Genomic DNA, 17,887 nt, shown 5'->3' with positions numbered 1-17,887 from the left:
TCCCTGCTTTTTAGTATGTTCTTCAACTATATAATCCTAAGTGCTATTTTGGCTACCTTTGCAATATGCCCTCTAAACTTCAACTTTCTGTTTCAGTTCCACCAATATAGTAAGCTTGTGATTTCTTCTTTCCAAAGTGCCTCATCTTATAATTGACTATATTAAAATGGTAACCATTTACCTTTGTCCATAAGTCAGAATCTCCACATCATCTCATTTAATATTGCTTTTCCAGTTTTGCATCATCAGCAAACAACTGAATATTTCCTATCGTTGAATCATTTCCTATATCACTGAGGTATAAATTAAACAATAGATGACCAAGTACTGATCCCTGTGGTGCACCACTAGTCACCTGCCTTCTCTTGGACTCAACTCCTCCATAAAGCACTTTGATATCTACCCATCAGCCTCCCTCTAATCCAAATCATCAGATTCATATCCTTTTCCCTTTGCCCCAACTTATACAAGTTCTGTGTAGAATCCTGTCAGATACCTTTTCAAAGTTGTTGTGGAATTATTGGTTATTATTAATACTGTAAAATACAGTATATAATTTTTAATTATTCACTGTTCTCTACTGTACTTGAATTTAATTCATGGATTATGTTTAAAGTTCATTTTTTAAGAAACCTAAGAAATTTTTTAAGAAATATATTTCTTAGAAGTCTATATTCTGGGGGGGGGGGTTGGAACACATTATCTGTTTTCTCCTAGGAATGTATTACAAGAAGTTTTCCTAATAAACAACTCATGAAACCATTTAATTTCATAATGCAGAGGCTCACTGTGTTTTGAAATAAAGGATCTGGAGTATCTGAATGTCTAATTCAAAGCATATTGGTCACAGTATTCATTTCCAAAGGGGAAAAAATAAATAAGGGGGAATAATTTAAAAAAATGGATTGTTTGTGTCATTTGTTTACATTGCCAAAGGCAAAATATTAAATATTTTTATCAAAATTTATTAAATGGTTATGACTTTGATACTAAATCATGAACAGATATATAGACAAATATTCCCTAAAAACTGTATGGTTTTATAAATGCATTTTACTGAATGCTCCCAAAAACAAATGCTATCATATTGATGGATTTGTTAAAATACTATATCATTGGCATCATCACAGAACCTCCATTTGGCCATGAAATTCATTGTGAAAGATCTATTTTTAGGTCTCACATAATTAGTTATTTTGCATATTAAAACCATTCTCTGTCTGTTTGCTATCCTCTCAGGTAGTGCATTCCACACACCCACCATTATTCTTCATGCATTCTTCATTCTTCACTACTCCAGAGCATAACTTTCATGGATGTTCCGGTCTTTCCTACCTTCCTTCTTTCCATTCTACACTTTATGAAGCCTCTAACAAGCTCTGTAGTTTCTTCACTCTGACCTTTTAGCTAACATTCCAAAGCTCTGATATCATCTTTGTTACCTGCCTTTGTATCCTTTTTAAAGTTTTCTCCTTGATACCCAGATGATCAGCTCTGATGCAGTAGTCCATATGTGATCTTATCAAAATTACAGTATATTATCGATCATCTCCTCAAGATCTTGTCTTCTCACATCTTTCAGTAAATGTCCCACTAGTAGTAGACTATACACAGCCTTCCTACTCTGAATTATAAAGTTTGACACCTCTCACTTAGTCACATTAATCTGGCATCCTATACATATGATAATCCCCTTTCCAGCTTATTCAGATCCTCTTGAAGAGCCACTACATCATCGCCATTGCAATAATTATCCTTAGTATTACTTCACTGCATATTCTTCTGCAATTCTGGTTACTAAAACCTATGGAAATTCTCCATACCTAACTTTTTGATTGGCCAGCACGCCAGTTGCCAATCCAAATTACTAGTTAAATATCTGAACCATCTGTTGCAATTTAAATGTATTAACCTATAAAACACTTGTTGCAAAATTCAGAAATATTATAGTGTAAACATTCTCCCCTGCATCAGTGGCTATTTTACCCTTATTATAAAATGTGATCAGAGTGTTAAATCACAGTCACCCTTTCACAAATCCATAATGGTCTGAATAAAGAATATCACCCTCAGCTCTCCATTTACTTCATAGACTTTTATCCCCTTTTCTAAAATCTTAACTATCATTAAAGAAATGCAAGCTGATCTAAACATTTCCCTTAATTTCCTGTTAAAGCATGGTTAAAATCTCATATATTTCCTTTCCCATCCTTGTTAATATCCAAAAGTACTTAATATTCCAATATATCCATTTCATTTATTTATCCTTCAAGCCATCTTTTCCATTGATAAATAAAACTTATTTCATCAAAATGAAATACCCTTATAAAATGATCACAATGCCATCATCATATTACTCAGTCACCTCCTGACTGAGTAACTCTTGTGATGATAATAACAAAAGAAATTAGGAATTTTCTTGGCCTGCAGTGCCAGCCTTCTTTCTTATTGCAGTTTCTGCTTTCTCTCATCACCTTTCTGGTATGAACCTTATACTTGTCATGCAAGTACTCTTCACCTTTCTATATCTGTCATAATTTTCTCTTGAAATTTTGATCTCCCCCTAGATATCTGTTTCACTCCAAACCTGTTTATTTTCCTCAATCCAAGTGCACAGTCTGCTACTGCTATTATCAAATATTTCTTAACTGACTGCTAAGCACCACAAATCTTTTTGTTACTTCAGGTACTTCCATCTGTCATATAGCTCCTAGTTAACTTTTAAGTATATTGTAATCACCTGTCTTGTAATTCTACATTAACTTTTTCTTCCTGAGCCTTCTTTATTCTTCACTTGGTCAGTCATCAAGGTTACCATAGTGGTAAAATTAATGAAATGCAAGGTATATTTAAAAGTTACTCTATGTTTAAAATTTAGCCAGTTTTATTTTTTTATTTAATTGGTTGTGAATGAACATTTTGCATTTATCACAAAGATGATTTGTTGATTATTGATGCACAGTGTTTCTTTATTATTTGAATTAGAGGCCCCCCAAATTACTTTGCCACACCAGCAGTTATTGATAAAGAATGGAGAACAAGCATCTCTACAGTGTATTGCTGAGGGTATTCCTGAACCTGTCGTGCAGTGGTTTAGAGATGGAATTGAGTTACAACCACTTTCCTACATACAAATTCATAGTGATGGCACATTAAACATTCTGGGAACTCAAGAAGTAGATTCTGGAGAATACACTTGTGTTGCTACAAATGAAGCAGGTTCAGCTCATGATTCTCTTTTGCTTGATGTTGGATGTAAGTGGTGCATAGATTTATTAAGTTTCTATGTTAACATTTTAAATTGTATGGTAAATTCTGTCAATGAATATTGTGTCTTTATAAAGGATGAATAATAATAACAGTTCAACCAGTTAATAATAATAATAATAATTATTATTATTATGGGCAACTCCAAGAAGTCTTTAGACTCATCAAGGGAGGCCTTAAACATCATGTCAAGAACTATTCAGCATTGCACAGTATCTATCATGCTTTGCTTTGAACTCATTTATAGTCATGGTACCACAACAGACTCTGGCAGTTTATTCCATTCATTCACCACTCTCCAAGTAAAACACCTAGTTCTAACACCTTTACTAACTACACTCTTCTCAGTTTCCATGGATGGCCACTAGTTCTCCCACCACCAGACCTGTTCAGTAATTTCAATCTCTCAATCATATCACCCCTTTTCCAACCATCAACCAATTTCTGTAACCCACAGATCTTCAACCTGTTTACGTAAGCTTTATTCCATTGACCAGCTACCGTCTTGGTCACTCGCCTCTGGATCCTCTCTACCTCCTCCCCATCAAGAAATCAAGAAGAAACCCCGGCACCCAGATCTGGGCACAGTAGTCAAGATGGGGGTCTTATCAAAGCTCTATAAAGAGGAACAATAACCTGCTTGTTTCTGCTCATCAAAGTATTCTTCAGTAACTAAGTGATCTGATGAGCTGATTTAGCTACTTTTGCTATGTGCCCCCCCCCCCCTAAACTTCAACTTCCTATCCACCAACACTCCCAAATCTCTGGATTTGTCTAATACTAATGTCATCAGTTATAATATATAGTTAATTTGCAAATAAACTTAACACTTAACAGTATTATAAACACTATGTTAAATAGCATTATTTTCATGCTGCTTTTTTCTTCTTCTTTAGAGATCCTCTATTCCATTTTTTTTGATAATAGGTAAAAGAAAAAAAAAATGAAATGTATCTTTAAGTATTGATTTGGGACTAAAAAATCATAATATCAGTTATGAACATAGTAAAAAAGTATTGTTAGAAATTAATTATGGAAAAATAAGACTGAGGCTGCAAATTATAGGCCAATCTCTTATTATGAGTTGTTTTTTGTTAAGGTGTTAGAGAGTTTGGTACAGACTAGGATTCAGAATTGGGCTGATGTTCAGATGGATTGGTGAAGTTTGTCATGTTTTAGCATTATGCTTATATACTGCAACAAGGTAATGAAATCACTGGAGAAGGATTATTCGTATATAGTGGCATACTTGGATTTTTCAAAGACCTTTGATAGATTGTCACATGACTAGCTGGTAACTAAATTGAAACAGCTGAGATTGGATAAGAGACTAAAAGTTAATCAATTGGTGGTTAGATAGGTATCAGCAGATTGTATATGAGGGAGTGGTACTCCAAAAGAGGAAGGTCACTAGTGGAGCACTGCAGGGAGTCTGTACAGAAGGGGGGGATCTGTGTTGGGGCTATTATTGTTTTAACTTGTATGTTAATGATATTGGGACAGGCTTAACTAGATATATGTAGCTGTTTGCTGCAGAGTTGGGAAGAACTATGAGGAGCAGAGTTGTGCTTTGCAGCAGAATCTTAACAGATTAATGCAAGTGGGAAAATGAGTAGAGCTATCAGTTTTTATTATTATTATTATTATTATTATTATTATTCAGGCCTCCAAGGAGTCAAAAGACTCATCGAGGGAGGTCCTTCCTAAGACATAAAGTCTGTCAAGACTCATCGAGGGGAGGTCCCTCCCTGAGAAACACAAAGTTTATCATACCACTCCTTAAAGTCACTGACCGTTCTCGCTCCCACCACTCCATCAGGCAATGCATTCCACGGCTCAACCACCCTCCACACAAAGAAACCACTCCTTACCCTCTTGCTCACAGTTTCCTTTCGTAACTTCCAGGGATGGCCTCTTGTCATCACTCCTTCCCGCTGATCAACCAAGCGAAAGAACTCCCCAGTGTCAACCCTGTAACCACCTCTCAACAGTTTAAAAGTCTCAATCATATCACCTCTCCTTCTTCTATCCACCAAACTCTGCAGTCCACATTCTCTCAGCCGATCCTCATAACTATCCTTGTACAGTCCTGAAACCATCTTTGTCATCCGTCTTTGTATCCTTTCCACAGTTAATTTATTCCCTTCAAATCCTGGGGACCAAATCTGAGAACAATAGTCCAAGTGTGGTCTGATCAGAGACTTATACAACGGAATGATAACCCTCTTATCTCTGCAGGTCAGTGTCCTTCTCATAATAGCAGCAATCCTCTGTGTTACCTTCACCACCTTTGCAATATGTCCCCTAAACTTCAGGTTTCTATCAATCATCAACCCCAGATCTCTTGTCTCCCCTACTTCCTCCAGTATAACTCCTCCCATAGAGTATGCAGCATCCCATCGATGTTTCCCAAACCTCAAGACCTTACATTTTTCTTCATTAAACTGACATCCCCATTCATTTGCCCATCTATCTAGCTTATTTAAATCCTCTTGCAGGGCTACCACATCTGCGCTATTACTAATAATCCTTCCCAGCTTCGCATCATCCGCAAACAACTGAATATCCCCCTGCAATCCACTGGCTATGTCATTGATATAAAGGTTAAACAATATAGGTCCTAGTACTGAGCCCTGTGGGACCCCACTTGTAACCCTCTGCCTCCTGGAAACTGCTCCACCATACACAACTCTCTGATACCTATCAGACAGCCAATCCTGAATCCAGTTGACCAATCTGACATCCAGACCCATGTGCTGCAACTTAAATATCAGCTTATCATGTGGCACCCTGTCAAATGCCTTCGCCAAGTCTAAGAAAATTGCAGTATATGCCTTTCCCTCATCTAATGCTCTTGTAACTTTATTATAAAAGGCTAGCATATTGCTAAAACAAGAGCGTCCTTTCACAAATCCATGTTGATTCTCACAGATAACATTACCCTCATCTGCCCAATGCTGTACACGGTCCCTCACTACTTTCTCCAAGATCTTAACAACTACTGATGACACACAGACTGGCCTATAATTAGACACTTCCAGTCTGTTACCACCCTTATGCAATGGCACTATCTTACCTTCCTTCCATTCCCTGGGCACCTTTGCCAAAGCCAGACTTTCATTGTAAAGCCACCTTAAAGGTATTGTCAATTCGCTAGCACATTCTCTCAAAACTCTTGGCGAAATACCATCCAGTCCCACAGCTTTACTGACATCCAGAGTACTCAGTATCTGAAACACACTCTCCTCCTGTACCTCCAGACCTCGTACCAGTCCTATCCCTCTAGCATTAAAACTGACTCCTCTAGGATGAAATACTCCAATAAAGTGTTCATTGAACAATTCCACTATGTCCTCTGCATCAGTCACTCAATTCCCATTTTTATCCCACAATATCATTCTTCCACAGTCATTTCTCCTCCTACTGGCCACATAGCTAAAAAATTCCCTAGGATTTTCTTTGGATCTTAGGGATGGCCTCTTTTTTATGTCACAAAACTCAAGGGTTGAAATTTGGTAAGCAAAATTGGGATGCAGTGTGTAGTTAATGGGGAAATTTTGAAGGAGGTTGAAATGATGAATGATTTGATAGTGATGGCTGAGACTGGAAGTTTAGTGGTAACATTGCTAAAATTGTAAGAATATCATGATGGATTATGGCAGTGATGAGAAGGACCTTGATATGCTCATGTTACACATTTGACAACACTAGGAAAGAATTAAAAATAGTATATAATTCTTCTATCTCAGTTACAGAGACATAAGAATTATATACTTATATTATTGTACTCCCGAACATTGCCGGGGGGGGTACAATATGAGACTTATAACACACAGACGCACAAAAGTAGCACAAAACTTTTATCCAAGTGACACACTTGGATAAAAGACTGATTATGTGGGGTGCCATCTATGGACAGATTCTAAAAATTGTCTTTCTCTTCTAAATTTACTGTGATGCTGCAGGATTGCCTTTTGTCTAGTTGATTCTGTTGATTCTGTGAGCTGTATCCAAAGTGTTAAATTTCTCCTTTTACTTTATTTTTACCTTATATTCTTACCTTGTGTGTGTGTGTTTGTTGTGTTTATAATTTGTTATTGTTAAAACTTATGATTATTATCTTTAGTGAAATTCCCTATTACTTGATATAATTTCTCGCGCTTGCTTTCACCCTTTCCGCTCTGTGGCCACTACCTAAGTTGATGACGTGTGCAAAAATTTCGTAGACAAAGAAATTGCCCACGGCTAGAGCCAAATTTCTTTGATACAAATCTGGAATTAATTCCGTGTCAGAATATGGAAAAATTTATTTGTTAAAGCTGTGCCACCTGTGCAAAAACTTGGTAGACAAAGAAATTGCCCACGGCTAGAGCCAAATTTCTTTGATGCAAATCTGGAATTAACTCCGTGTCAGAATATGGAAAAATTTATTTGTTAAAGCTGTGCCATCCAAATTCTTAGACAGGAGAATCTTCCTTGTCAGGGAGTTAACACTCAGAATGACACACTATTCGATAATCAATATTCCCAATTAAAATTCCCACTTAAAAAAAAACTTCGTATATCTTTACTCTTACTGCAGTCACAGCTATCCCCACAATTTATCTCACACTGGTTCTATTTTTATGATTGGTGCATTGAGTTCACAGATCAGGCAATTTGTTAGATAAGAAAAAGAAAGGTTTATTCATTACTCTAACATGATATACAAATATTAAGATCACCTAACAAAACTGAATCTCTCCTACAAAAATTAAAAATGATTAACCAGACATAATCTTAATACTCCTAGTCATAAATATTATGAGACAGTATCTACTACCAGTTAAATTTCTGGCTTGATCCTATTCAACTAGCATTCTTGTACAAGCATTTATCTTATTCTAGATTCAAGAACTATCAGGCTATAACATACTTTAGCAATTCAATAACACACTGTACACGAATTCTTACTCAGAGCTAAGACAATCTACTAGTTGATTAGATACTGAAGTCCTGGTTCAGTTTTGTAAGTCCAAACACTGAACATATTCCACACAATATTGCACACTAACTGTCTCTTGCATACAAAGGAATCGAATGGTTTCTACATTACCGAGCTTTGGGATCTCTCTTGCCTTTTCTCTCTAAAAATTCACATGACTTGTTACCCTCTCTTATGGTCAGTTGTCTTCAGGTATGACAAACTAGTGATTGCGATCACGAATCACCCTTTATGATATGGGCGAAGCTGCTGTGCTGGGTTCGGTCCATGTGGTTCTGCATGTTGATCGGTTTGCGATGGCCTTTCCGCTGCACCGATGATTATGCCTGCACTGGATCGCTATCTGGCTGCATGGCTGCCACTGGACATCATTCTTTTCAATCGCTCTCACGCAACTTCTCGGGAATGACTGGAACAGGAATCCCGAACAAAAAAAAGAGCCCCGAGTTGGCGCTGCCAAGCTCTATATATCCTTGCTGAACTGTTCTCCCTCTTACGTCACTCTGTTTTGGCTGGCACCTAAAATTCTTGCACTCGGTACCGTTCTCTCCTTGTTGCATTCTCCACGCGTGCGCAACTTGGACCTTGTGTACGTGACTGCCATTTCTTTAAGCCAATTATGTTGTTGTATACTTAGATCTAACTTTCTCATGTTAACATAACTTTTACTAAATTTCAACTCATCGGTTTTACAAGGACACTTAACAATATAATATATAGGAGAATTTACAATTAAATGATTATTTCATTACTTGTCAACAATTTCACTCGTACCTATATACAAGCATTTTCTCCAGGAATTTTTGTACCTGTTAAATCTGAATGAAATATTTTACAATATAATAAACCTTTCATTCAAGATTTAACAAATGCCTGGTCTGCAAGGCCAGATTGACCATAGTCATGACTGCAGATGTATTTTTTATGTTCTTACATGCAGATGGTAGCTGATCTTTCTGTCTATCCATAGTAGGCAAACTTGCAGAAACACGGAATTCTGTATACACTTGGAACTGAGAGAGAGAGAGGGGGAAATTTGTCTTTAGTGGGAACAGATAAGGATGAGTAGTTTTAACTGGGGGGTTGAAAGTGGTGAAAAGATTGCATTTCCTTAAGATTCTGGCAAGCTTTTCTGATGTGTCTCGAACATAGGGGAATGTGATAGAATTATTAAAATTTTTCTGAAGAGAAGGTTGTGGATTTGGGAAAGGACTAATTATTTTTTTGATACTGTGGGAATTGTAGCCATCAGATAAAAAAAAAGTGTGGTGTATATGATTAAGTTCTGCTGCAAGAGAGATCTCATTGAAACAAAGGTTATAGGCTTTAAGTGTTTGAATTATGCTATTGGAAAATTTGTGAATGCATCTAGCAGCGTGAGTAGGTTTCCTATATACTGAAAAGGACAGATTAATATTAGACATATGGGTGATCAGCAGCTATGTGTCTAGAAAGGTTAGACTACGAGGGTGGTCTGAAAAGTTCTTGGACTAACAATGAAAAAATGAATTTATAATTTCAAAATTATTTTTATTTTTCAACATAATCCCCCTTAAGAATAATACATTTATTCCAGCGATGCTCCAGCACCATTATCCCAGCCCTGTAGTGGTTCTTAGTAAGATCTGAAAAATACCCCTCTACAGCTACAATCACCTCTTGATTCAAAGAAAAACACTGACCAGCGAGGAAGAGTTTTAGTTTTGGGAAGAGATAGAAGTCAGAGGAAGCCAAATCTGGAGAATAGGGTGGATGTTCCAACAATTCATAGTGTATATTCCTTTATTTTCCCATTGCCAAAACTCCTTTGTGGGCAGGTGCATTTTCCTGGTGAAAGATGATTTTTTCTTCTGCACAACTTTTCTCGTCTAGTCTGGTTAAAAGATTGAATAATATTCCCCAGTTATTGTTTTACTCTTTTCAAGATAATTAATAAACAAAATGCTTTTAGTATCCCAAAACACTGATGCCATGACCTTTCCTGCTGATGGAACTGACTTTGTCTTCTTTGGCACTGAACAACCGGCTTCTGTCCACTGTTTTGACTGCTGTTTGGATTCTGGCATGTAATGGTGAATCAAAGTGTCATCCATAGTAATAAATCGATATTACTGTGTATCCTTTTCCTCTGTCCAAGGAAGCAGTCACTTTATTGTAATAAGTAAGTAGATTACTAAAACATGACCTCCCTTTAGCAAATCCTGCTGTCCATCAAAGATAATACCATTGTTGTCAACCCAACTCTGGATCAGTTCTCACAAGCTTCTCCAACAACTTAACCACAACACCTGACACACAGATAGGCCTATAGTTTGATGCTTGAGTTCGATCACCTCCTTTATGAAGTGGCACAATCTTGCCCTCCTTCCACTCCTTAGGAACTTGATCAAGTGCAAGACTCGTATTAAAAAATATATGTCAAGGCAGGTGTCAACTCCCTGGCACATTCCTTCAGAATACGCAGTGATATATTATCAAGTCCCACAGCCTTATTTACATCTAGTTTACTCAACTCCCCAAACACCTCTTGCTCACTTACAGTCAGTCTCTCCTCCCCATCATCATCTGCTAGTTTTGTTCTTAACTATGTAATAAAATTTTGATACAGTATTTTCAAAACATGGATCTAAAATTTTACTCATTATTGTAAATATGATTAAAATCTTTTAAACACATTTCAGCATTTATCTGTTAATTGTAAATGGTTGTTAGTGTTTAAGTATGTAGAAAACATTTGGGGCTGTTTGGGCATGAAGTCTGGATTTTTGCAGAATTTCGTGTTTTCATAGGAAGTGTTGACAGTAAATATGGAGATCCAACTGTACCCAGATTTTGCAAAGACCTTTGATAGATTGCCACATGCTAAGCTGGTAATTGAATTGGAATGAATAGGATTAGATAGTAGATAAATGTCCTGGATTGGAAATTGGTTGTCTGATAGGTATCAGCAAATTGTATGTGGAGGGGGCGATATCCCAGAATTGAAAAGTTACTAGTGCTGTGTCTCAAGGGTCTGTTTAGGGCTGTTACTGTTTGACTTGCATGTTATGTTAGTGATATTGTTAAAGTTTGAATGGAGATGTGCAGTTGTTTGCAAATGATGAAAAGTTAGGAACAACTGTCTATGAGAGGTGGAGCAGATGCTGTGTCTGTACAAGAGGACTTGAATAGACTTAGCAAGTTTAGCAAGTTTACATGTAAATGATGGAGTTGCTAGATCACTGTTGATCAAAGTGCTGCTTGAAATCTAATTTCTTCTTCTTCTTCTTCCTTTTATTTTATTTTTTTTTTCGTAATAGGCCTATTGGCCTGTTATGGAGCTATCCTAAGCCCTTTCAAGCTGTACCCATCCTGAGGATAAGATGGCTAATCCTATGCCTCCCGATGTGTCCTATATCTGTAGATACATGTGTTCACGGTGGCTGGTTTGCCCACTTGTGGGAGGAAATACCCCAGATAAACTGGGGAGAAAAAGTCTGCCATCCATTCCCAAGACTGGCTAACTTGGCTATGTTTGAGAAAGATCCTAAGTTCCTCATGTCAACGATGGGAATTGACCCCAGGTATATGGTGTGAAGCACATAGCCACTCAGCTAACCGTGTGGACTTGATCAAAGTGTAAAGTTTTAAAATTTTGGAAACAGAAATGTAGAGTATATAATTGGAGGAGGTGGCAGAAATAAGAGATCTGGGGGTGATGGTGAATCCATTGAACACATTGCTAAAGTGTGAGGGCAACACAATGGATTCTGGCAAAGATGTGGAAGATGTACAAATAAGTAGATTAGGGAATCATTCTATAAGGTCTTGTTCAGTCCACATATGGACTACAAGTGCACAAATTTCAAACGTCTGGCCACATAAGACGACTCTGCATCTGTTTTCAAAAGTATGACTAGATATTGCAAAGGATCCATAGGCAATTGACTAAGGTGGTGTCTGGTCTTTGTAATGTATGAAGCAGGGTCGAGAATATGCAATTTTCAGAGTCTAGCAAATGAGGGGGGGAGGAAATATGAAGAGTTGGAAGATGGGAGAACAAACGGTCATTCCTGGAAGCTATGTATAAAGAAGGTATGAGCAGGAGAGCGACAAACACATTTTTACATGGAGAGTGGTAAGAGATTGGAATGCATTGGCCGAGTGCAGAGACAGCGAATTCATTTAAGACACAGTGTGAATAATTGTGTGTGTGTGTGTGACAGAGGGACCTTCCACAATGAGTCTTTTAATTTCATGCAGGTTTGATAATAACACCAGTAATGCTAATACTTATGTTACCTTTAATTTTCACTACATTTTTTACATTTTTGTTTTGTTTATTTTTGTTTTTTATTTCTTTATATCTTTTTAGCTGCTCCTCTTATCATTCAACCACCTGTAAATACAGCCATAGATATTGGGGAAAATGGTAATATACCGTGTGTTGCAACAGGCTTACCTCGGCCTACAGTAAACTGGAAAAGAAAGGATGCAGTAGATATTCATGAAGATGAAAAGTTTTTAATAACACCTGGTGGCAGTCTTCATATTAAAAGTTTGTAAAAATTTTACTGTAATATTTCATTTTATAATATTATTTTATTTGTATGGAGAAGCAGTATATAAAAGAAAAAGGTGAAAAATGTTATATCATAATATTATGTTAATAATATTGTTGACTCAATTGATAGCAAGAGTAGATAAGTGGTGATGCCAGTTCTGTTGCTTAATATTCACACTGGACTATGTTTTGCATATCAGAGAACTATAATAAAGCATCTGATGGTAGCTCAGTTGACTTTGTGCCATGTTCCTTTTGCTTTGGTCAGGTGATCAGTACATTTTTACAAATATGACAATATATATGACATGCTAATTTCAAGTGTACCTATAAATATCTAGTGATATTTCTATTTTATGTTTAAATCATTGCATGTTATCTACTAAAACACTAAAAGTAAATAACAACAATCATTCCAATCATTTTTTCCTCCTTATTTCTAGAAATAGAGAGTTGCACTTACATTTATATTATGTGCTGGGGATGAATATTACTGCTCATTAACAATATACAGTTTCATGCATTGTGAATAAAAATTTGTCTTATTGCATAAAAATCTGTCATCTCTGGTAGTCTCCAACAAAATCTTACATAATAATTTGCTGTATGGACTGGAGCGTTGTTGTACAAACATCATGACTCAGCATTCCTCGTCTCTTCTCCTTTATGGCATCATGCAGTTTGTGCTAGAGTGAAGCATAATATTCTGCATTCACAGTGGTATTCCTTTCCTTGAAGTCAATCAGAAGAATTCCTCTGCAATCCCAAAAGATTGTTGCCATGACTTGATGGACTGAGTGATCTTGGCTTTTCTTGCAGTGCTTTGCTTGGTTTGCACCCCTCCATGACTCCCTTTGTCATAATAAAGAACCATTGTTTCATCCCCATTGACAATGGATTCCAGCACTTCTCTCTGATTACCTTGGCAAAGCTCTAAAAAGTGCAGGAACAGGTCACATGATGCTCCTTCTGAATTGAAGAGAGAAGTTGGAGCACCCACCTTGCAATGACCTTCATCATGTGAAGCTTCTTATGAATGATGCAAAAGACGGTTGTTATAGAAAGCCCAACCTTACTGAGATTTCTTTGAGCTTCAGCCATTTGTCATTGAGAAGTTCCTTCTTAACAAGAGAGACATTTTCCTCAGTCATCACTTCCACAGACTGATCATCACAAGGATCAGTCTGTGGTTCGATGCGCTCTCTTCCTAGGCGAAACTGTTTAGCCTATTCCTTCATGGTGGAATATCAAGGAGAGGCTTCTGATACAGTGTGGTTTTTAAGGGAGCCAAGTTTGAATTTATATTTCAATGTAGATTGAAATATAAATGCAAACACCTTCAGAAATTTAAAAATACAAACAGTTATTGCATTTATCTTAATTATTAGTGAGATATATAACAAAAAAGTATTTTTCCCTTTTAGCATGAGTTTCTCTAGATAGCACACGTCATGATTTGTCACATGACTGACAGATGGCAAACCAGAAGTACAAGACAATTTGTTATATCCAGGCCCATAGATGAGTACTTAGTGATACAATTTGTCCCATGCCCAGCATGAATGTATTAAATGTCAGATTTTATACTTGTTAGAATTCAGAGAATTCAAACTATATGCTGACTGGATATTGTATTAGCTGGACTGTGTAGCAAGAAAAGGGAATTGAACAAGACATCCTGAACATATTTCAATTTAAAAGTATTGGAAAGTGGAGAAGTCAAAGAGGAGGATTGATCACTGCTATTATTAATATTATTACTACAGGTGTCTGTGTTGTCCTCTCGAAATGGCATTTGCTTCCATACTACTTGGCTGCTTGAGGAGAAACTGTTATAGATTCAATTCTAGTTGTCACATAGAGGTGACAACTTTTTCTTGTCTTTTCTTTGTTTAATTCCTGAGTTATTTCAATCTTTGGTATGGACAAACAGGACATTATTTTCTCAGAAACTGATGTTTTCAGCACTCACACTATTATAGGCAATAATCAGAGTGCTTAGTTTATGCCCATGAGATGGTAGCATTTGTCTACTATTTAAACTATCTTTATTCACTGATTATAAGTGAAGACTAAAGGTTGGAGAATGCCTCTCCCATCTTCAAAAGTTAGTTAGGACTAGAGGAACTCTGTTTGTTCCCTTTGAAGAATAAAATTACCAGAAGATTCAGGGGGGGAGGGGGGAGGAATACTATTACACAAGCCTTTCCAAGGAGTCCAAAGACTCACCGTCATATGCCTACAATAATCATTATTAACACAATGCCTGTCATCACATTTCTCCTTAGTCTTCCACTGACAAAAGCATTCATAACTGCCTCTGGTGACCTGTTCGACCCATTTACCATTTTTCAAGCAAAAATCCCAGTCCTTACATCCTTGCTAAACACACTCTTACGTTAGTTCCAGGAATGTACCTTTGTTCTCTCTTGATCTGGTCATGTATTAGAAAAATTCTTTGTCTTGTCAGATGTCACCTCCTTCCAGGAGGTTGACTACCATGAGCTTCTACCATGTATGGTTTTTGTGCTTCTCTTTTGCATTCTTCATAGGACAAAAGGTCCAGTCCTTAATATTTCCCATCCAATCTGTTCTTTCCTCTTCTTCTTTTTCCTCATATCTTTCCTTCTAGAAGTGTTTTTGTAAGGATTCATGCCTTAGTATGTGACCAAGGCAGGTGGTTTTCCTTTTCTTAATGGTTTTCAACAGATTCCTATCTTCTCCAATCATCTCTAATATTTATAAATTAGTTTTTTTGTCAGTCCATGGGATTCTAAGAATTCTTCTGAGGATCCACAGCTTAAAGGCTTTTAGTTTATTTTCACAATATTTTGATATTGTCCAGGTTTCTCTTCCATATAGCAGTGTTGACCATATGTAGCATTTGAACAGCCTAATTCTTGTTTTTGTGTGAATTTTCCTTGAGGTCAGAATGTTTTTCATGCTAATGAAGGTTGATCTGGCAATTTCTATTCTTAATATTTCCTTATCACACTTTCCGTTCTCTGTAATTAGTTGACCCAAATATATATAACTCTCTGCTTGATATAAAGTATTTCCTCTGATCTTAATATTTATATTGGGTATTTGCCTTTTTCTCTTGTTACCAGCATGGTTTTGGTTTTTTTGAAGTTGAAATTAAGTCCATATTTTTCACTTAGCTTCAGCGTCTCTTCTAGGTTTTGAAGATCTTTTTTATTTCCAGCTAGCAGTACTATATCATCTGCATATCTTAAGTTGTTTATATTCCTGCCTCCTATGCTGACTCCTTTAAATTCTTCTAATTGCTGAAAGATATTTTCAGTATAGAGGTTAAACAATATAGGAGAAAGAACACAGCCTTGTCTGACACCCTTCTTTACTGGGAATTCCTCCGAGATTTCTCCTGATATTTTTATTGAGGCAGTTTGCTTCCAATATAGATTTATCAGTAATCTGGTATCTTTACCATCTACTCCTAAATTTCTGATGCATTTGATTAGTTGTTCATGTTGTATATTGTCAAAGGCCTCTGTGTAGTCAATAAAACATAAGTAGACTTCTTTCTGCTTCTCCAGATATCTTTCTATAATAGTTCTAATGTTGAAGAGTCCTTCTCTAGTTCCTTTATTTTCCTGAAAACCAGATTGCGTTTCATTAATTTCCATTTTGATTTTATGTTTATTTCTTTCTGGGATGATATATAACATAGCTTTTGCTATCTGACTGATCAGACTGATTGTTCTGTACTCTTCACATTTGATTGTCTTCAATTTTTTAGGTATTGGTAGGAACGTTGAGTGCTCAGAATCTTTTGGCAGGTGTCCAGTTTCGTATATTTTGTTACATATGTCAGTCAGTGATCTTAAAGCCTTATCATCTAAAGCCTTTAGATATTCTGTCATAATTCCATCCATTCCTAGAGCTTTTCCTGGTTTCAGTTTCCTAATGACATTTGTTACTTCCCAGGTAAGAATAGTAGGCCCCTCCAAATCTTCTTGCATTGGCTTATTTATTCTATCATGATTATAGAATTCCTTTGAATATTCTACCCATCTATCCCTTATTTTGTCTTTCTCCATTAGGATGTTTACACTGGTATTTTCAATGCAATGAGAGCCTACTCTTTTGAAAGATTTGCTAGTTAGCTCCCTAACTTTTTCATGTTAGGGAACTAACTGCAATCCTACATTCTTTCCTGATCTCCTTGTTTAAGTTGTTCTTGTATTCGGGATGATTTTTGTGTTTCTTTCTTTCCTCCATCATTTTTAGTATCTTGTCATTCATTCACAGTTTACTCATCTTCTCAAATTTGGGAATTGTTTGTTTTACATGCCCTCTTTAAATTTCTGCCATCTATCCTCAATCTCATCTTTAGGGTAATCAGGGACATTAACGGCAGTAGATTGTGCCAGTTCCTTTAAAAATTTATCTTGTATTTCTTGATTTTTAAGGGAGCCAAGATCATATTTTTCTATGTTTATAGGTTTCATTGTTTTCTTTAATTTTATTGCTGCTTTAATGACTACAGGGTTATGGTCTGATCCATTATCAGCCCCTGGGTTTTGGCTTGTTATTCCGGAATCTTTTTTTAATCATTATGTTCCTACAGCTGTCTCTGAGACTTTTCCATGTGTAAAGTCTTCTAGCAGGGCGGCTAAATAAAGTATTTGCTATTACCAGATTGTTCTCTTCACAGAACTGTATTAATCTTTCTCCTCTTGGATTTCTATGTCCCAGGCCCTGGTTTCCCATGCAGGAAGAGATCTTTTCTGAGCCTTCTTTAGCATTTAGATCTCCCATAAAGATAGTTATGTCATCTGATTTAGCATTGTTTAGTGCATTTTGAATGCCTTATAGAAACATTCTACATCTTCATCTGGATAATCAGAAGTAGGTGCATATAATTTGGACAATAAAAATATTAAAAGCTTGAGCTGCAATTTTTAATGCAATTATTCTCACTTATGGGCCAAAATCCAAATAAGGATTGCACAATCTTATTTTTTAGTACAAATGCTACTCCATTCCTATGACTGTCTCCACATGAGTATATAATTGAATGGCTCTTTCTGTTTATTTTTCCACTATTAGTCCATTTGACTTCACTGATA

The 17,887-nt window shown here is 36.5% G+C and overlaps 1 protein-coding gene across 1 annotated transcript in view; it reads left to right on the top strand.

The window, feature by feature from the left end:
• Positions 1–17,887, top strand: part of LOC150104035 (hemicentin-1-like) — a 594,473-nt gene that overhangs the window by 275,339 nt on the left and 301,247 nt on the right. Inside the window, exons 12-13 of the mRNA XM_090396386.1 lie at positions 2,986–3,255; positions 12,606–12,788. Coding sequence (XP_090252512.1) covers positions 2,986–3,255; positions 12,606–12,788 — 453 coding nt within the window. The remainder of the gene's footprint in view (positions 1–2,985; positions 3,256–12,605; positions 12,789–17,887) is intronic.

This window comes from Typopeltis vanoorti, chromosome 8 (assembly GCF_054136105.1).
Source record: "Typopeltis vanoorti isolate ZY-2024b chromosome 8, IOZ_Tvanoo_1.0, whole genome shotgun sequence".
Taxonomy (NCBI): Eukaryota; Metazoa; Arthropoda; class Arachnida; order Uropygi; family Thelyphonidae; genus Typopeltis; species Typopeltis vanoorti.
This window is presented reverse-complemented; position numbering and strand designations above follow the sequence as displayed.